Source organism: Canis aureus, chromosome 8 (assembly GCF_053574225.1).
Source record: "Canis aureus isolate CA01 chromosome 8, VMU_Caureus_v.1.0, whole genome shotgun sequence".
Classification (NCBI taxonomy): domain Eukaryota; kingdom Metazoa; phylum Chordata; class Mammalia; order Carnivora; family Canidae; genus Canis; species Canis aureus.
In genome coordinates this window covers 70738456-70757987 of record NC_135618.1, presented here as the reverse complement: position 1 = coordinate 70757987, position 19532 = coordinate 70738456, and the positions used below count along the sequence as shown (strand labels likewise).

General features: G+C 60.4%; 2 protein-coding genes across 10 annotated transcripts in view; one reads left to right on the top strand and one right to left on the bottom strand.

Moving 5' to 3' along the window:
• Nucleotides 1-12627, top strand: part of POR (cytochrome p450 oxidoreductase) — a 68785-nt gene extending 56158 nt beyond the window's left edge. For all 8 annotated transcript variants that reach the window (XM_077908162.1, XM_077908156.1, XM_077908155.1 and 5 more), the window contains 14 exons: nt 2357-2405; nt 5923-6051; nt 7553-7702; nt 8239-8363; nt 8698-8787; nt 9118-9216; nt 10183-10299; nt 10403-10521; nt 10670-10851; nt 10932-11081; nt 11364-11634; nt 11721-11866; nt 11952-12037; nt 12124-12627. In XM_077908162.1, coding sequence (XP_077764288.1) covers nt 2357-2405; nt 5923-6051; nt 7553-7702; nt 8239-8363; nt 8698-8787; nt 9118-9216; nt 10183-10299; nt 10403-10521; nt 10670-10851; nt 10932-11081; nt 11364-11634; nt 11721-11866; nt 11952-12037; nt 12124-12268 — 1858 coding nt within the window. In that variant the 3' untranslated portion in view covers nt 12269-12627. The remainder of the gene's footprint in view (nt 1-2356; nt 2406-5922; nt 6052-7552; nt 7703-8238; nt 8364-8697; nt 8788-9117; nt 9217-10182; nt 10300-10402; nt 10522-10669; nt 10852-10931; nt 11082-11363; nt 11635-11720; nt 11867-11951; nt 12038-12123) is intronic.
• Nucleotides 12628-12783: 156 nt separating this feature from the next.
• Nucleotides 12784-18844, bottom strand: TMEM120A (transmembrane protein 120A). Of its 2 annotated transcripts, none has more exons than XM_077908164.1 (12): nt 18665-18844; nt 16977-17095; nt 16620-16736; nt 14702-14761; nt 14364-14459; nt 14193-14282; nt 13940-14005; nt 13784-13845; nt 13539-13631; nt 13361-13425; nt 13180-13248; nt 12784-13104 (listed from the first exon to the last, which is right to left on the bottom strand). In XM_077908164.1, exons 1-12 carry the CDS (start codon nt 18743-18745, stop codon nt 12991-12993), a joined length of 1032 nt encoding a protein of 343 aa, XP_077764290.1. In that variant the 5' UTR covers nt 18746-18844; the 3' UTR covers nt 12784-12990. The 2 variants fall into 2 exon arrangements, with proteins under 2 accessions (XP_077764290.1, XP_077764292.1); XM_077908166.1 differs by lacking the exon at nt 18665-18844 and adding an exon at nt 18208-18356.
• Nucleotides 18845-19532: the final 688 nt, after the last annotated feature.

The following is a 19532-nucleotide window of genomic DNA, read 5'->3' as shown; positions in this document are numbered from 1 at the left end:
ATGTGACATTTGCAGAAGCCTTCAAAGTGGTATTTGCTAGTCCCGTTTTCTAGCTGAGGAGCAGTGAAGCGCAGGTCGAGTTCACTAGGCTGTGACTCGGCAGGCTGGGTGTGGCAGCGCGAGCTGCCCGCTCCGGAGTCCCTGCTCTGCCCTCCGCCTCGTTGCACCTCTGCCGGCCTGAGGGCCTTGGTTGTGGGGAAAAAGTGAATTCTGGAAGCAAGTAGTGTAAGGAAAAACTTTATTAAAATGTAGTATCTACAGAAAGGTGCCCACAGAGAGATGATCTTACCACGTGAATGAGGAGTCGTTACTACCCAGATCAGAGTGCAGACTGTTGCCGGCACTCAGGGAGCCCCTGCTGTCCCTCGCCAGGTCCTGACTCTGGTCCCTGGGGATTAGTTTCTCTTGATGGGGACTTTGTATAATGATGTCGGACAGACGGACACTTACACTCTCTTCCATCTGCCTCCTCGCTGTCAGCATCACACCTTGGACTCATTCATCCCCGGGCATGTTGTGATCATGCATACTGCACAGGAGAACATCCTGTTGTACAAATAAGCCACAGTCCGTCTGTTCTCCTCTGGGTCCTGTTTGGCACCCACATGTCTAACGCTGCCGGAATGTTCCGTGAGTGTATCTTGGTGCACAGGCACCAGTGAGCTCTGTCCGGTGTCCACCGAGGAGTGAAGCGCTGAGTTATAGGTTTAAAGAAGACACCGCCAAGCAGCATTCCAGAACATCTGTGCCATGTCCACTCCAGCAGCTTCGGCTATAGGTGAGGGGTTAGCCTTTCCTGGTCGGACCCCTTCTAGTAAGTGCGCGGTACATCTTGCTGTGGTTTTATTTTCTGGTTTTCTGGTAACTAACAACGAATCATGTTCCCGACAATAGCATTACTCTTTAAGAAAGCGCTTGCTTGTTCAGGTCTTTTGACAATTTTCGTCTTGGATTGTCCATCTTTTCCAGTTGATTGGTAGGGCTTTCTTATGTTCTCAACCCAAGTCCTTTGTCACATGTGCCTATGTTGCAGCATCTCCCTTGCCACGGCCCACCTTTCATTTCCTTAGTAGTGTCGTTTTGAACCACATTTTAGCGTTCAGACTTGTCACTTCATTCAGACAGGCTGTATATCACACATCCCAAAGATTTGTCATTCAGAGGTACATTTTGTGCTCCTTGCTTTCTTAGGCCTGAGGGTCCCTAGCTAGGCTCACTGGGCTTTTTTAAATTATTTTTTAATTTACTTCTTAAATTTTTAAAAAACATTTTATTTATTTATTCATGAGAGACAGAGGCAGAGACACAGGCAGAGGGAGAAGCAGGCTCCCTGCAGGGACCCCGATATGGGACTTGATCCTGGGACTCCAGGATCACACCCTGAGCCAAAGGCAGACGCTCAACCACTGAGCCACTCCTCACGTCCCTATTATTTTTTTTTAAAGGTTTGTTTATTTGAGTGAGAGAGAGAGAGAGAGAGCGCGCGCGCGTGGGAGGGGCAGTGGGAGAAGGGGAGAGAATCTCAAGGAGGCACCACATGGAGCATGGAGGCCGAACAGGGCTTGGTCCCACAACCCCAAGATCACAACCCAAGTCAAAACCAAGAGTCAGATGCTCAACCAACTGTGCCACCCAGGTGTCCCTCACTGGACTTTAGATGGCCCCGCAGGCCTGGGGCAGGGAAGAAGATAAAGGAAAGGATGAGAAATGGAAGGGGGGCAGGAGGCCAGCAGCTAGGAGGTGGAGAGTGGGCAGGCAGTGGTGCTGCTGGAGAGGATGAGGTCCAGGGCTCTAGAAGGTGCCATGGCCACAGAGAACAGGTCCCATCTATGGGGATGGGAGGGGGCCCTTGGGGGTGGCACAGGAGTCTTTCAGGTGAGGAAGTGGAGTGGGAGCAGTCGGGCCGGAGGCCACGGGGGGCACGGTGCTGAGGGCCATCACAGAGGGAGTGGTATACAAATCTCACATCCCTGTATGGCGTGGAGAGGGGAGCGCCAGGTGAGGCTGGGGACAGCTTCTGAAGGGACTTGCATGCCCCAGTCTGTGGCCGTGGGAGCCTGTGGGGATTGGGGATGAGGCAGGGCCATTGGGACCCTAGGCAGGATGGGGAGGGGCGGGACTGAAGTCCTTGATCCTTCTTCGTTCTCATCGATCTGGGGCCGGAGGTTCCTGCTCTGATAGTGGCAGGGTCTCAGGTGGCTTTGGACTCCCTGCAGAGGACATGGGGAGCCGGGCCGGCAGGGAGCTCGGGGTCCTGCCACTGGGCCAGAGGCTCTCCTGGCCTGCCCGCCGTGGAGCAGCTCAGCCAGAGCTGGCCATGTGTGTCCCATGCCCATCGGGTATTTTTGTCTTTCAGGACTTCTTCTGCCAAAGACAGCAGCTTTGTGGAAAAGATGAAGAAGACGGTGAGTTTTCGCTGTGTCTGTGCCCTTTATGGGGTGGGGAGGGGGTCATGGCCCTGGTGGACCGGGGCGGAGGGCACCTTCACTGGACAGGAGGGAAGAGTGGGCGCAGACATACTCGTCTAACTAAAGCCTCGAAGCTGCTCTGCTTGGCCAGGACAGCGTACTCTTCTTTTCTGGGTGTTTCCTTCATGAACACTGTGAGCCTAGCCCCTCCCTCCCACACGGGGGGGGGGGGGGGGGGGGGGCTGTCCCTGTGCACGCTCCCAGTCCAGGCCCAGCGCCGAGCAGATGGATGTAAGCCTAAGCCTCACAATAGCTGTGGCCAGAGCACAGCCACGGTGTTCTTTGTGTTCAAGTATTTCATTTTATGGGAGAGTGCTGCATTCACATGCTTAAAATCCCAAACAGACTGTTCAGGGGGGAGCCTCTCTCCTGTCACTGCCACTCATCACCATTGTTCTTAGCATTTTGTGGATCCTTCTAGAGCCTCTGCGCACATACCAAAAAAACCCTAGACTCTTATTTTACACCTTTTCAAAACACAAAAGGTGGCATATTACATGCACTGCCCTAAACCATGCTTTTCTTTACCTTTCTACTTTTAAACTTTCTATCTGTGTTGGAGCTCCTTTGATAGTAATTCAGAGACACCACCTCCTTTACTGTGGCCGCATCGTGATTTCCTTATGTGACTGTGAATACGATCATTTGTTTGGACTTTGCCCTGTCAAGGGGCACTTAGAACATTTCTGACCTTTAGCTCTTAGAAACCATGCAGCTGCGGCTCTGGAGACCACTGTCCACATCTGTAAATACAGTCCGACCCCAGAAGGGGAAGTGCTAGATCCAAAGTAGAGTGCATTAGTAATCGTGATAGAAGCTGCCAGATTGAGCCCCCACCCTGCGCCCCCAGGGTTGCACCAGGCACTCTCATTAGCAGCGTGTGCAAAGACCTATTGCCCCACAGCCTTGCCAGGAGAGTTTATCATCCAAGTTTGGAGGTTTGCCAGTTTTCTAGGTTTTAAAAAAAAAGCTATCTCTGTGTATTTCTAATTTACGTTTTTCTTATGAATGAGTTTCAGCAGATTTTCGGATGTTGTGATGGCATTTCTTTTTTTATAGATTCTCCTCCATTCAAATCTTTGGCCCACCCTTCTGTCGGGATTGATCCTTCTCGAGGAATTCCTTTAAATGATTAAGGAGATTATCCCCTTGTTTGTGACAGGAATTAAAAAATATTTTTCCCACTTAATAGTTTGTATCTTGACCTGGGTCATCGTGTGTGTGTGTGTTGCTGTGTAGAAGTTGTACAGGGCACTTTATTCCTCCTGTGACCTCTGGACTTTGGGTTATTTGCAATTTGGATCATTAAAGAGAAAATAATTCTTGCACATTTTCTTCTTAGTGTTTTTGAGTTCTCTCTCGTTCATAATTAGAATTCAGTCTATTGAGAATTTATCCTGGTATAAGATGCGAGACATGAACCCAGGGCTACGTCTTGTACCCACTAAGCTCCATGTAATAGCATCTGTCTTTCCCCACTAGTTTTATCGAATACATAATTCCCATACATATTTGGTTGGGCCTTTTTCTATATTTTCCTGCCCCAGCACTTTGGCCATCTGCGGACAGTATCCTACTGAGGTTTAGAAAGCTTGTTTTAATTTCCATATTGCTAGGAAATAGCACCCCATTCTTATTTTCCTGGCCATTATTTTATATGTATTTGTCTGGGGCATCAGCTTTAGTGAGATACAGCTCACATTCCATACAGGTCACCCTTTTAAAGTATATACTTCAGTGTTTTTAACGTATTCCCACATTTGTGCCAACCACCACCACAATCCATTCTAGAACATTCTCGTCACCCCAAAAACACCCTGTATCCATTAGCAGCCACTCCCCACCCCCTAACCTGCTCTCCCTCAGCCCAGAGCAGCCGGTTCAGCCACTTTCTAGGCCCCTTAGAGAATTGCCGGTTTGGGACCTTCTGTATCTCAGAATCATTCCATATGTGGCCTTTCGTGGCCAGCGCCTTTCACTGAGCCTCACGGCTTTGGGCTCCATCTGCCTCACGGCATCTCTCCTCCTCATTGTCAAGTAACGTTCCAGTGGAGGAATTTCTTTCTCCACATGACCTCGGGATGAAGTTGTGGAGGTACAAAGAGCTGTTCGGATATCGCACCTCGTACTGGTTCCCGGATCGAGGAGGGGAGAACTGACCTCCTGTCTGTTGAGGCCTCTGTGCCGCTCACTTTGGTTGAATCCTTCATCGGTGGTTTCTTGCCAGTTTTCAGAAAGCTTATTTTGAGTATTTCATGTGTTTTGATGCCACTGTAAACGTTTAGCTACTATCTTATATCCTTTTTTGTCCCCTTAACCTGAAATCATAAGATTTCCTGTTTCACTAAGTAGTTTTTGTAGTGATTATTTAAAAATACATTTTTAGATGATCTGTAGGACATTCGGGAAATATAAAAGGTATGAGAATGCTTTAGGGCAATTATAACCCATACGTTTTCTTTTGTCCTTTGTACCCTCACGTTAGGACTCTGCACACAAACCAGAGAGCACCCCAGGGGTTGGGGGCACTGGAGCCCTACCATAGGGAAACCTCATGTCCACAGAAGGGCCTGGAAGGTGACCTGTGCCTCACTCGCACCTTTCAGATCTTGCAGAGCATGTCCAGTGGGCTAGACCTGATTTGATGCACCCCTGGCCACAAGGGAGTCTGGGTAATAGAGGTCCGGTTTCTCAGCAGCTGCGGCAGAGGCCATGGGGAGGAGGCAGGTGGAGTGAGGAGCGTGGGAGCCCATCCACTGGGTACCTTTCCTATCGTCTAGATTTGTATAATGTGGATTTAGGAATCGCCCACGGTTCTCCATTTGGTATACTGCTTGCGAGTCTCCCCCTGGCACACGCGTGTGTGTGTGTGTGTGTGTGTGTGTGTGAGAGAGAGAGAGCAAAATGCATAGATGTACACGCAGTGAGTCCAGAACAAAATGGGAGTGTGCTATACATCCTATTTGTTCACTTTTTTTTCCACTGAACATTCCATTGTGTCTTTTCATGTGTCACTTAATAATCTGTCCTAAGTATGATCTTGCAGCTGTGTGGCTAGGTGGCCTTGGTCACTGTCCACCACAGTAGCTGTGGCAGCGAGACGATCACTCCAAAGTGACTTAGGAGGACTTGAGGGCAGCCCGGGTGGCTCAGCAGTTTAGCGCCGCCTTCAGCCCGGGGCGTGATCCTGGAGTCCCGGGATCGAGTCCCACGTGGGGCTCCCTGTGTGGAGCCTGCTTCTCCCTCTGCCTGTGTCTCTGCCTCTCTCTGTGTGTCTCTCATGAATAAATAAATAAAATCTTAAAAAAAATAAAAGAGGAGGACTTGAGGCAGGAAGGAAGGGGGCCCCTTGAGGGACCCCACCTGCCTAGCCTGCCCTGCAGTCACCTCGAGTCTCTGGTGAAGCCTGTGGCTCTTGGTCCGTCACTGACCCCGTGTGTCTGGCCCTCTCTAGGGCAGGAACATCATCGTGTTCTACGGCTCCCAGACGGGGACAGCGGAGGAGTTTGCCAACCGCTTGTCCAAGGACGCCCACCGCTACGGGATGCGGGGCATGGCTGCAGACCCCGAGGAATATGACTTGGTGAGCACTCCCCACACCCCGGCCCTTCCAGTTGCATTGACCAGGGTGCCCAGATCATGGAACCGTATGTGTAAAGGGCTGAGCCAGCCAAAGGGACAGAGAGGAATGGGCAGCCCCTGCCATTTGTCCAGGCAGCCACGTGGCCCCAGGCGTGCAGATGTGAGCTCCGGGCGCCGTGCATACCCAGCCTGCCCTGCTCCAAGCTTCCTGAGCTGGCCCAGTGTGCGTAGGGGGGCTCAGCACCAGGGGATCGGGCACGGCTTGAACAGTGAACAGGTCTCAGCAGTCCGGGAAGGAATTGTTTGCCGTCTCCCTGCTCTGCCCTCAAACTGCAGCAGCAGGGGAGGCGGCCGTGCAACCCTGGGCAGTGGGGGCGCATCTCACAGAGCCCTGCGGCTGGGCTGTGAGACGAGGCTGTATTAACTCACGTGTTTCTTGTGTATTAACTGTAACCAGAGCAGGAAGAGGGTCCACGGGGCCGGAGCACTTCCGGAGGGGCTGGGGAGCCTGAGAATTGGGGGGTTAAGGCCCCCTGTTGGAGCTGCAGGATCCCCCGTCCCCCATCAGCTGCCCTCAAGGTGTCACCACAGGACTGTCTGCGGGACTCGGGCCCACTTCCTGCTGTCTGCTGCCCCTAGCCTCTCTAGGGGGACCATGTGGGGCAGGCCTGCCCTGCTCATTCTCCTCCCGGCCTTTGCTCTTCATCCTTCCCCGAGCATGGCGGCAGCTCTCCAGAGCCCAGGGAGCTTCCACTGGTCTGCTTGCCTGTTGGGGGCCAGGAGAGCTAATGACAGCCAGGCCTGCCTGAGGTAGAGGCAGGGGCCAGGGAGGGGAAGAGGCTGGCAGGGAGCAGGTGGTCTTGGGGAGGAGTCCAGCGTCGCCATCCTGCTCCTCCCCTGATGGGGTCCTTGCCAGTCATGGCCCAGGTCCAGCCTGCTGCCCACGTCCTTTCCCTCAGACCTGGGCTCCCGTCCCCACCCCACCCCGACCTTCAGTGTCAGTGACCGCCACCGCCACCCATCTGTCTGCAGACCTGTGTTTTAAGTTGGCCAACAGTTCGTTAGGGCCTGCTGTGCTCCCAGGACTTTGTGGGATGACAAGGTTCTCCCCCCGGGGGCACAGGGAACCAGGTTCTGAGTGCCAGCTGGTGGCCCAGCACCCACCCTGCTTCTGCCTGTCACCACCCAGGCCCCCACATGTGTTCTTTTGTGCCTGCTGCTCCCTTTCCTATGGCAACGTACTGCTGCCACTCAAAACTAACACATGTCTAGTTGTCCCACTCACTGGTTCAAACGCCAGCCACCTCCATGCAGCCCTCCCTGACTGCTTGGATCCCCTTCCCGAAGGAGCCCTTCTGTCCCGTCCCACAGCACACAGGACATCCCTGGCTGGCAGCTACGTGGGCAGGGCACGGGCTCGTCTGTCTGCATCCCATCAGGCGCAGATCCGACGTGGCTCAGTCATGGGTCACTGGGCCTGGGCCCGGCTCTTGTCTCCCCAGGCCGACCTGGGCAGCCTGCCAGAGATCGAGAACTCCCTGGCAGTGTTCTGCATGGCCACTTATGGTGAAGGGGACCCCACAGACAATGCCCAGGACTTCTACGACTGGCTCCAGGAGACCGATGTGGACCTCTCTGGAGTCAAGTATGCGGTGAGCCAACCCATCTTCCTTCCGGGGGCTTTCCCAGCCTGTGGCGCCTCTCCTGGGCCTCTGGACCCCGTGTCCAAGGGGAAAGCCTCCAGTTTCTACCTCATTCCGACCAGTCAGGGCAGGCAGAGGTGTCAGGACAGGGGGCTTCAAGCTGGGGCACCTGGCGGGGCGACCCAGGGCAGCCGCCTCTTCTGCCCAGGCCCCACGCTGAGAACATCCCTTTCCCTGTCCCCAGCCCCACTTGTCTCCAGGGGGCATTGGTTGTGGGGCACTGAAGTGGAGAAAGGCCTAGCAGGCTGGCCAAGATGGCCTCCTAGCAGGGCCAGGAGCACCAGGTGGGCAGGGGGAGCAACCTGCTGCCCACCCAGGGTTGAGGCTTACAGGCTGCATGGCACTGAAACAAAGCCACTTCCAGGGGCCAGGCGGTCCCGCCTCACAGCACAAGATGTCTGACTACCATGGAGGCCCAAGGGTGCAGCGGAGAGGCCCACCCCCGACCCCGACCCAGCCTCAGACCCGCTCCTCTGTCCATACAGGTGTTTGGCCTTGGGAACAAGACCTACGAGCACTTCAATGCCATGGGCAAGTACGTGGACAAGCGGCTGGAGCAGCTCGGCGCCCAGCGGATCTTTGAGCTGGGGATGGGCGATGACGATGGAAAGTGAGTGCCTGCCCCCTGCCCCTCATCCCCAATCCCACAGGGTTGGGGCCCACTGTGGTACCTGAGGGGAGCGCGAAGCCAGGCGTCAGCGAGTCTCCTGCCAGGCACCACCCAGGACAACAGATGGCAGTCCCCACCCCACGCCCCTGCTTTATCCCATCCTCTCGCTGCCCTGGGTTAGCACAGATACCCCAAGCGCTGCCCAGTCCCTTCAGTCACATCACTGGGTGGCCTCCGGCTGCGTGGGGAGGGGGCCGGGGGCCCAGGGGTGCCCGGGGTGGCCAGCCTGCGGCAGGGGCTCCCTGGGGCCGGGCTCATTCCCTCCTCTCACCAGCCTGGAGGAGGACTTCATCACGTGGCGAGAGCAGTTCTGGCCGGCCGTATGCGAACACTTCGGGGTGGAAGCCACCGGAGAGGAGTCCAGGTGAGGGTATGCCACAGACTGGGTGGGGGCCAGAGCCCAGTGCCCCCCAAGGGTGGGAGACCAGGCCTGGTGAGGTAACGGGTTGGGGGGGACACATTGAGAAACTGGTAGAAGCTCAGTCATAGAATGAGAGGGTCCCAGTCCCAGACTGAGGCACTTGGGCTCTGCCTGGAAGTGAGGGACCGCGCAGGGCTTTCCTCGCCTTATAACAGAATGAGCTCAAAGCCTGCAGCACCCCAGGCTGCCCAGACCTTCCTGGCTCCGTGTCCACTCGCTCTCCTTCCTACCACCTCCGGACCCTCCCCGCCTCACCCCGTCTCCCCTTTCCAGCATTCGCCAGTATGAGCTTGTGGTCCACACAGACATAGACATGGCCAAGGTGTACGTGGGAGAGATGGGCCGTCTGAAGAGCTACGAGAACCAGAAACCGTGAGTGGTGGAGAGCGTGGTTGGGGGCCTGTGGCCCTTGCACACCCAGCAGCTGGCCATCCCGTGGGGCTTCCTTATCTCCCCCCTCGTCCAGGACGGGCATGGGTGGGAGCACCACGATCTCATCTCCACCACACAGGAGGGCATGAGGCCCAGAGCAGGGAGGGGAGGCTGCCTGCACCCTGGCCCTAGCCTCTCCCATGCCCCCTCCCAGTGGTCCCTCAGGCCAGGGCCCGACCCCGGGGAGACTGGAGCTCGGTGTGTTGTTCATTTGACATTGTGCTCCATAAAGATCCCGGGGGGCGGGGGTGTAGACCAGTGTACAGAGCAGGACGGCGAGTCTGGCTGTGGGTCCAGGTTGAACGTCAGCACAAGGGCTCACTGCCTTAAGACCTGCCTCAGTATTTGGACTTTTTGTCCAAAAACAGTGTTCCTCTCTTGGGTTCTTGACTTGCCTTGCTCCTGGGGGCGCCCAGGAAAAGTCTCTCTGGTGCCCCCAGGACTGAAGACCGGCAGCTCTGCCTTCATAGGAGAGCCCCCATTTCAGTGACCGTGCAGGGTAAAACCATATCTGCCGGCACACAGGCCAGGGTGGGGGGTGAGGGTGCTCTGCTCCCGTCACCAGGGGGCCCGTCACCCTGGGTCTTGGGGAGCCATCTTCAAGGGGCCGGGTCCTCCTGGGTGGCATGTGGCAGGTCTCCCCAGGTTTTAGGGGCCAGCCTCTGTTTCTTTATCTGTAAATGGGGAACAGATAACCTAGCTCTGTTCACTCTGGGGGGTTATGGGAGTGCTGCTGTGGATGGACCCGTGGGAGAACCTTTCACACAATTGGAGAGCCTTCCTGGGGCCCTTGGAGGCCGGCTCTACGGTTCCCCGTGTCCTGTGAAACCAGAAGGGTCCCTTGGGGGCAGGGAGATTCAGATGGAAGACCTGGCCAATCACTGAGCTGCCCTCCTCCCCACCCAGCCCCTTTGATGCCAAGAATCCGTTCTTGGCCGCGGTCACCACCAACCGGAAACTGAACCAGGGAACGGAGCGCCATCTCATGCACCTGGAATTAGACATCTCAGACTCCAAACTCAGGTGCCAGCAGCCGCCCCTGCCCCCAGCCCACTTGGGGCCTCCAGGCCACCTCCCCCACCCCACCCCACCCCACCTGAGCCTCACATTCCCCTCCACCCCCCAGGTATGAATCTGGGGACCATGTGGCCGTGTACCCAGCCAATGACTCTGCCCTGGTCAACCAGCTTGGCGAGATCCTGGGTGCCGACCTGGACGTCGTCATGTCCCTGAACAACCTTGACGGTGAGTCCTGGAATCCAGGCCGCCCCGTCTCCTCCAGCCGGAGCCCGAGGCGGCTGGTGGAAATGAGTCCCCAGGGCCCGAGGCCCCACGGTTCCAGGTGCCAGAGCAGCGGCCACCGACCCCAGATCCTCCTCCTCTCTCCCCGCAGAGGAGTCCAACAAGAAGCACCCCTTCCCCTGCCCCACCTCCTACCGCACGGCCCTCACCTACTACCTGGACATCACCAACCCACCCCGCACCAACGTGCTCTACGAGCTGGCCCAGTACGCCTCTGAGCCCACCGAGCAGGAGCACCTGCGCAAGATGGCCTCCTCCTCGGGCGAGGGCAAGGTAGGCCCGTCCCTCCCACTGCCGGCACCCGGGGCGCCGCCACCTCGGTCCGCGCCTCACCCCGCTCCCGTCTCCCCCAGGAGCTGTACCTGAGCTGGGTGGTGGAGGCCCGGAGGCACATCCTGGCCATCCTGCAGGACTACCCGTCCCTGCGGCCCCCCATCGACCACCTGTGCGAGCTGCTGCCCCGGCTCCAGGCCCGCTACTACTCCATCGCCTCGTCCTCCAAGGTGCGGGGCAGCTGGTTAGAGAGGGCAGGGCCTGTGGGGTGCCCTAAACTGTGGCCCCAGCTCTTCCCCAGGGGTGCGGGCAGGCAGCTAGAGCCCAGGGCCCAGCGGGTGGGACACTACAACCGGCTCCCAGCCCGCATCCAGGGCCAGCCAGGAAGGGCTTCTGGGGAACCAGGGGCACCCCGAGGGTGGGGAAGAGCCCTGAGCAGGACCCCAGGATGGAGGCAGGGAGGGCAGCCGCATGGAGGGAGCCTCAGGCGTGCTCACCCCACCCCATCCCAGGTCCACCCCAACTCCGTGCACATCTGCGCCGTGGCCGTGGAGTACCAGACCCGGTCCGGCCGCATCAACAAGGGCGTGGCCACCAGCTGGCTGCGCGCCAAGGAGCCAGCCGGGGAGAACGGGCGCCGGGCCCTGGTGCCCATGTTCGTGCGCAAGTCCCAGTTCCGCCTGCCCTTCAAGGCGGCCACCCCGGTCATCATGGTGGGGCCCGGCACGGGGGTGGCCCCATTCATCGGCTTTATCCAGGAGCGGGCCTGGCTGCGGCAGCAGGGTAAGTGCGGGCCTGGCCCGGGTTCTCTGGGGTCCCGTGAGGTCCCGTGCAGCCACGTCCCTGCTCACTCCTGCCCCACCGCCCAGGCAAGGAGGTGGGGGAGACATTGCTCTACTACGGCTGCCGCCGCTCTGACGAGGACTACCTGTACCGCGAGGAGCTGGCCCAGTTCCACCAGGACGGCTCCCTCACCCAGCTCAACGTGGCCTTCTCCCGGGAGCAGCCCCACAAGGTGAGGCCTCGGGGCCGGGGGGCGGGAGCCGGGACTCGCAGCCATGGGGCCGCTGCTCACAGGGTCTTTGCCTTCCCCCCCCCAGGTCTACGTGCAGCACTTACTGAAGAGGGACAAGGAGCATCTGTGGCAGCTGATCCACGAGGCCGGCGCCCACATCTATGTCTGCGGGTGAGTGAGGGCAGAGGAGGGGGGATGCAAGGCCTGCCCGTCCGTGGGGGGGCCCCCCGGCGTAGCGCCCCCTCTTCTCACCCCAGGGACGCTCGGAACATGGCGAGGGACGTGCAGAACACCTTCTACGACATCGTGGCCGAGGTGGGGGCCATGGAGCATGCCCAGGCCGTGGACTACATCAAGAAGCTGATGACCAAGGGCCGCTACTCCCTGGACGTGTGGAGCTAGAAGCCACCCGGCCCCACCTCACTCGGCCCCTCGGGCCCCACAGACTTGCCTCCCCGTGTAATCATTTTCCTGGCCCCCTTCTGCCAGTCTCCCGGGATGGGTTCTGCTAGGCCCTCCCCCAGGAGGCAGGCCCGGGGCAGAAACTGGCCCAGGCCCCAAGGCGCAAGCCCTGGAGCACCCCAGCCCTGCGGCAAGTGGTCAAGGGTGTGTGTTGTGTGAACACCTTGAGCCGGTGGGGGGGCTGCGCAGAAGGGGCTCCTCTCGCAGAGCTAGGGCTCAGCCCCCTCCACGTCATTTTCAATGACTGTAAATAATTTTAAATACTCTCTCGTCCTTGGAATAAAGTTCTGTTTTCTGTATTTGGCTGCTATCGCTTGAGTAGGTGTGGGGTCTCCCCCTGGGTCCACTCATCTCTGAGCCCCAGGGACAGCAGCTCAGGTGCTCCACACACCCCAGGCGTGGTAGCGCCGAGGCCCCGCCTCACCCATGGGAGAGCACACACCTCAAGCCACCTATCTGCTGCTCCTCCTTTATTCAGGCTGCTGGGGCCAGTCCTCCTCCTCTAGTGTCGCCTTCGGGGCCCACAGAGCCCACAAAACCCCAGGGAGAGCGGAAGGGACCCTCCCGGATGAGGGGAGCCTCCTATCCCCTTCAACACAGGGGCCAGAAGCCCCTTCCAGGCCAGGGGGGCCGTGGGGAGCCAAGTAGGGGAAGACCCAGACTCATTCTTTCTTGCTCCCGTGCCGCTGACTGTGGAATTTCTGGTGCACAACCCGCAGGGTGGTGAAGAAGTTGCCGAGGAAGAGGAGGAGGAAGGGGAAGCCACACATGAGCACCTGGGGGAGGAGAGGGGATCAGGTCAGGGCCGGGCGATGGCCCTCACGGCGTCCCACCTAGGGCACCCAGCTCACCTGCCACTCCTTGCACTCAGGGTCCCGGGCCAGGTTGAACAGGGTCAGCGCATTAAAAAGCTGCCAGAACTGGGAGGGAGGGACGTGGGAGCGGGGTTCAAACAGCAGAAGCCAGTCCCCCGTGAGCCCACAGCCAGAGCCAGGGATGCCGGCCAGACGCTCGGGGGCAGAGACAACTTACGTGTCCAAAGAAGAGAAAGGGCAGCAAAAAGGTGAGACCGCGCCACATCCAGGACTGGAAGCCCTCTGTGAGGAGGAAGGGGCAGGACAGGGACGTCTCTCAGAGGCCCAGGGGTGGGGAAGGACCCCTGCCCGTCAGCCCCACCCCCCACCCCGAGGAGCGGAGGCAGCTGGCTCACCCACGGTGAGGTCCATGGTGTGCCTCTCGCCCAGGGCCCGCAGGCGGTACAGGCAGCCGCTCTGGTAGTAATACTGCAGGAACTGCACAAAGCCTGGGGGGCAGGGGGAGTGAGAGCGGGGCTGACAGTGCTGGTGCCCCGTGTTCTCGGCCCAGCCCTCCCCGTGGAGGAGCCACACCTCATGTCCTGAGCCAGGACACATGTCCTGAGCCACATCTCGTGTCGAGCCCCCCCAAGACACTCACTCTGGTACATGGAGAAAGACAGGAACTGGTTCCGGAACTTCTGGTACATGAGGCCATCAGGCCTAAGGCAGAAAGCGAGGGAAGGGGAGTGAGCTCACTCTCTCTCTCTCTGGCCCACACGCCCCCAGGCCCTGGGAGCCAAGCCTGGCCACTCACCACGTCAGCATGACTCCTGACAAGAACGTAGACACGTAATGATGGAAAACCCACCAGCCTTTGATCCTGTATCAGAAAGCCACTGTCACTCCAGCCGCCCCCCCCCCCACCGCCCCGGCCCCGAGGACCAGTGCCCGGGGACGGGGACCCAGGCCAAAGCGGGAGGAAACCAGTACCCTGGTCCCGTGGCTCCCCAGAGGCCCCCCCCAGCCTCCCCGACCCGGGGAGCACGTTAGGCCCTGCCCTCGCCCACCGGGAGCCATTGTTGATGAGGATGCTCTCTCGGATGGTCAGCGTGCAGTAGTACCAGACCAGCAGGAAGTTGAAGGCGGCATCTGTCACCCTGCGGGGGATACGGAGGGTGGGCGCAGGCGCCGGCAGGAAACAGGGAGCGGGGCGCGGGCCTGAGCAGCAGGACACTCACCTGGAGTTGAGGAGGAAGCGGCAGGTAAAGGAGATGAGGATGAGGATGATGGTGAGGTAGAGCTTGAACTTCTCATACTCGTCCTTGTAGGCGAACCTGGGTGGGTACACACTCGTGGCACAGGCTGGGCTGCCGGCAGGGCCCCCCCACCCCAGCCTCGGCCCGCAGGAAGGCTCCTGCTCCAGACGCGCTTCCGTAGGCAGCTTGGGGCCGGCGGGGTACCAGCAGGGGACAGCGGCCCTGGCCCCCCAGGGCTCAGCCAGGGGAGCTGGGGCAGGATGCAAAGGACCCAGGAGGGCAGAGAGCGGGTTGGGAACCAGCGCACGATGGCAAATTACTTAGCCTGCTTGCTCAGGAGTGTCACGTTGACATTGCCCAGAACCAGGCTCAGGTACAACCTAGAGAAGGGGACGCCAGGTGAGGAGAGGCCCCTGACAGAGGAACGCCAGGTGCACAGAGCCGGGGGCCAGGCCAGAAGGGGGCCGCCACCCCCCAAGCGGCCTTCCCTGGGTAGTGCTTACGGTTCTGACCTGGGGGGTGCGATCCAGCTCCACTGGAAGGAAACACTGGGCTCCCGCCTTTCTGCCTGTTCCCTGCTCCCAGGGAAACCAAACATCCTGCCTTTGTCCCCCCAGGCCTCCCACCTCAGGGCCTCCGGGGCAGCCTGGCTCCCTGACCCCATGGAAGCCGTGTCCACGGCTCTAATCGCCCTGTGGGCCAGGGCAGGACTCAATGCCTGTGTGCACACCCACCCTGTCACCCATCCACCTCCGAGAACCTTCAGCCTGGAGCCCCACATCATGGACACGCCGGGGCCCCCTCCCAGCCAGAGCGGGGTCCCTCAGAAACTCTGCTCGTATTCTGACCCCGGGTGTCCAGCTTCCCAAGCTGGTTTCACCATGTGGACCCTGGCCCTCCCTGAGGCTCCCAGGCCACCTGACCCTGGTCTCCCTTCCCGAGTCAGCTGAGTCGCCAAGCCCCCTTCCACGTCAGCCACTTTCTTGTCAAGCCCATCACCCCCAGCTTCGTGATGCCATCACTCTGCCGACGGAGCCTGTGTGATCACCCCTCTCTGCCGGCGAGCTCCAAGAGGTGACCAAGCCTGTGTGCCCGATCAGTGCGTCGACAACCTAAGCCCTTGTTCACACTCGGGCCGTGGCACAGGCTCAGAGGGGTTCGGAAACCTGCCCCAGGCTATGAAGAGACGATGGGGTGCGGTGGGCACTTGGACCAGGCCACCTCCGAGCATCACCACCGGCTCCCTACGCCATCCCTGCCGAGGCCTCGTCAAACCCTCCCTCCTTGCGGCTGACATCTCCAGGACCCCTCCTCACCCTCTCTAAACACCCTCTCATCACAAATGAGAAGGCCCCACGCCCCACCCTTGCCAGCTCCCCAGGGATCTCCCTTTGGGACTCCCCTTTGCCAGGTCTGTGCTCTGAGGGCCGAGCTCCCCGCAGGTAGACATGCTCGAAGATTCCCTAGGTACCAAGTAACACAAACAGCCAAGCATGAGCCTCCCCCTGCCCCAGCCGCTTTCTCCTTCTACTCACCTCCAAGCTTTTGAAGAGCTGCCTACACTCACCTGTCTCCCCATTAGCAACTTCCCCTCCACCACCCTGTGGCTGATCCCTGATTTCCATCCCTGACTTTGCCCCTCTGTATGGCACTTGACACCAACACCCCCACCCCCACCCCCACCCCAGGGCCGTCTGATCTGAGGCTACCCACCGCTCCTTCCTTCGTCGCCCTCTGGGACATGCTCCTTCCCCACTGTCTTGCTGCCCGTGGCCTCCACTGGATGTGTTTTACTCAACCTAGGGTTGTGCACGGTCCCCTGCCATCCCCCTCGGCAACTGTGCCTGGCCTAAGGGTCACTCTGCCCAGCCTACTGGGCCTGAAGCCAGCTCGGAAGCCCAGCTTTGCCTCTGGCCTCCTCTCCACCTCCCACCCTGAGCTCTGGCCACATGCTGTCCCCGTCCTCCTGTGCCTGCCCAGCTCACTCCTTGATCCTCTAGGCTTTCCCTGACCACCATGCTGGGTGACGTGCCCCTCATTGTTGCTCCTCCATCCCCCGTCCTTCCCCCACAAAACACCCATCTCAATCAACTGTCACTGTCACTCGTGCCTGCCTGCTCAGCCCAGAGTGGGTCCAGGGAGCATCTGCTGGCCAGGTGACCAAGTAGAGCAAGACCATGCTTCAGGCCACTCTCCCAGGAGTGTCTGTGAACAGAGCTCAGGGGAGGGGGGTCTCACCCATTCTTCTTGGGCAAATAGGCCTCCATATCGAAGAACAGGCCCTGGCGCTCCTTGATCTGGTTCTCCAGCTCCTGCGCAGCCTCTCTGGCCCCCGATTGAAGGGAGGGTTTACATCTGTAGGGCCCGCGAAATCCAGAGTCAGAGGAGGGGAGTGGGGTGGTGGGTGGGGTGTGTCACACTGGACCCCTGTGGGGCAGGAGGGCAAACAGGGGCCCTGGGACACTCAGGAGTCAGTGCCAGTTCTCTACCTGCCCCAGATCTGACACTCATCCCCAGCCCTGGGCCAGGGGGGTATGGGAGGCTTGGGCGGGGTGGGGGTGGGGGGTTCTGCGGGGGGTGAGGGCCAGTTCTAACTTCTTCAGGACAAGAGCCAGCTCCTGGAGCCGCTTTTTCTGCCGAGTGATGGAGCCAGTACAACTGTTCTGCAGCTTGATCAGCTCTTCCAGCTTCAGGCGGTATAGCCGGTGTGTCTCCTGGAGAGCGGGCGGGATAAGGCTCAGGCTGCTGGCAAGGCCCCTGAGCCAGAGCCTGCTGGGCAAGTGGGGGGTGGGGGTGGGCAGGGGCTCCCTGGGAGGGTCTGAGCAAGAAAGGAGGCAGCCAGCCCAGGGACCCCCTGAGGCTGTTCTCTCCCTAGGGCCAGCCAAGGGATGGGGCTCTCCCTGCAAGCCCAGAAGCCCTTGCAGCATCCCCATCCCAGAGACAGCATCCCGGTCCCAGAGACAAACTAGCTCCACAGAGGTTGTCTTCATCTCAGCCCACCCTCTGTTGTCCCCACCCCTCTGTTCCACCCTGAGTTAGGATTCCAGGAGCCTGAGGCCACTCTGGTTCTCTGGGATCCTCCTGCCTACCCAGCTGGCTAGTGCCCGGGGAGCTGGGGTTGTCCAAGAAGCCTGCTGCTCTGGCACTCCCAGCATCTGCCTCCCAGGTTAAAGGTTACCAGGCTTCAGCGCTTAGAACCACCGTGAAGACCAATTCTTTCACCCCTCCCCCAGCACCTTTGGCCCAAAGCTTTCCAGAGCACTTTGCCCTGGTGGGTGAGTTTCCAGAAGAGCACCCTGGAGACAACAAGGGGCAGCACGAGGAAGGTCAGGCAGGGGTCAGTATGGGAAAGTAGGTCTGTCCTGCTCTGGACTCCAGGAACACTAGTGGCAGCAGGGCTGGCCAGGCCGGGGGGCGGCAAGGCTTCAATGCAGACAGGAAAGGGCTGGAACCGGTCCAGAAGCGACAAAGGCATGACCAAGTACACAGCTGGCCCAGGCTCTACCCTTCCTAGGTCTTGTTTCTGGGGCCCTAAAAGGGCTACCACACCCCCTCAAACCCCACACGTGCCCCGTCTGCCTACCCCTACCAGCTACCCTCTCCTGCCTAGGGGAGACCTGCGGCCGTCTCCCTGCTGGCCTCCCCACGGAACAGCACAATGGTCCACACAAGTCAGATGCAGGCAATTCCTCCCGTGGCTCCCCAGTGCTGGGGGAAGGCTTCCCATCGCGTCCTTGCCCCGAGGGCCCTGCAGGGTCTGGCCCACCCTCCCCGGCTCTCCCGACAGCAGCCGCAGAGCCCTGCCTTCGGGGGTGCTGTCCTTCACCCCGGACGGGCCCCGCATCACTCCCCGGCCCAGCCCCCGGCGCTGCTCCCGGCTGCGCCCGGCCCGCGCCGCCGCAGGTCTGCTGAGGGACCCGGGGCCCGGGGCTGTGACTCAGGCGGCCACTCTCCTGGGAGAGGGCGGAGAAGGGGCAGGGGTCGCGGCCCGTTTCCGAGGCCCCCGCCCAAGGCCCCCGGCCGGCCGGGCTCAGTGGTTCCCGGCGGGGTCGGAGCGGCCGCGTGGCCGCGATGGGAGCTGCGGCCGGACACGCAGTCGAGGCCGAGGGGAGGGTCCGGCTGGGGCCGCCGGGACCCAGGGCCTCGCCGCCCTGGGGAGCGACGCCAGGGCCTCCGACCCTTGACCCTGAACCCCCTATTGCCAGACCCAGGGCTGCCCGACCCTTGACCTCCAGCCAGAGAGACGTGGCTCAGAGCCAATGGGCGCCCGCACCGGGACTCACCTGGATGCTCTGGAAGTCCTGCTGCAGCTCCTCCCAGTCCCGCAGGCAGTCGCCCAGCGGGCCCGGGGCCGGGGCTTGCATGGCTGCCTGGCCACGCGCGGGACAACCCGAGTCAAGAGCCGCGCCGCAACCCCGGCCCGCCCGAGGCGCCTCCGCCGCCTCCGCCGCCTCCGCCGCCGCCCCCGGCCGCTTCCGGGCTCGCGCCGCCACCACCACCAATGGGAAAAGGCCTGGGGCCGCCAGCGCGCTGGCCCCGCCCCCTGCCTGGGCCAATCCGGGCCCCGGGCGGGGCCGGGGCGGGGCCAAGCGCAGCCGGGGCCGCCGTCGCCGCGGAGCTCGGGGGGCCCGGGCCGGCGCCGCGGCGCTCCCGGGCTGGGCTCCACGGGGTCGCGCCAGCCGCGCGCCAGGGCCCGCAGAGCTGCGGCCCCGGTGCTGGCGGTAAACCGAGGCCCACGGAGGTGACCCCTGCCTAGACGCTCTTGTCCTTGCGAAAGCTGCGCCTCTGCGGGGAGAGGCTTCCGAGCCTCTTTTCCCGGATGCACTTTTATAGCGGCCACCTTGCTGGCTCCCTGCCCCCAGGCTCCCCGCTGCCGTCCTTCACGGAGCCGCCAGGCTGCCAGCGCTAATGCCCAAGCCTAATCCTCGCCATGGCCCCGATGAAAACTTTACAGCGGCTCTGCCCTTCCCACCCGAAGGTCTCTGAGCCGCTGCTTGCAGCCTTCCCGAGCTCTGTTCTGGCCCGTATCCTAACTGATCCCAAGCCTGCGCTGACTGGAAAGTCCTTGTTCCTCAGGCAAAACCCCCCTGCTTGAGGGAACGGGGCTTCCTGGGACGGAGGGGGTGGGGCACTACCCGTCAGCAGAGAGTC

What these genes read in the sequence shown, in the direction of transcription:
- TMEM120A (XM_077908164.1), bottom strand. Translation starts at nt 18,745, where the DNA reads ATGCAAGCCCCGGCCCCGGGCCCGCTGGGCGACTGCCTGCGGGACTGG. An exon ending in CTCATCAACAATGGCTCCCG is followed by an intron (nt 14,006 to 14,192) that starts GTGGGCGAGGGC and finishes TTTCTGATACAG; the next exon opens with GATCAAAGGCTGGTGGGTTT. An exon ending in CACCATGGACCTCACCGTGG is followed by an intron (nt 13,426 to 13,538) that starts GTGAGCCAGCTG and finishes TCCTCCTCACAG; the next exon opens with AGGGCTTCCAGTCCTGGATG.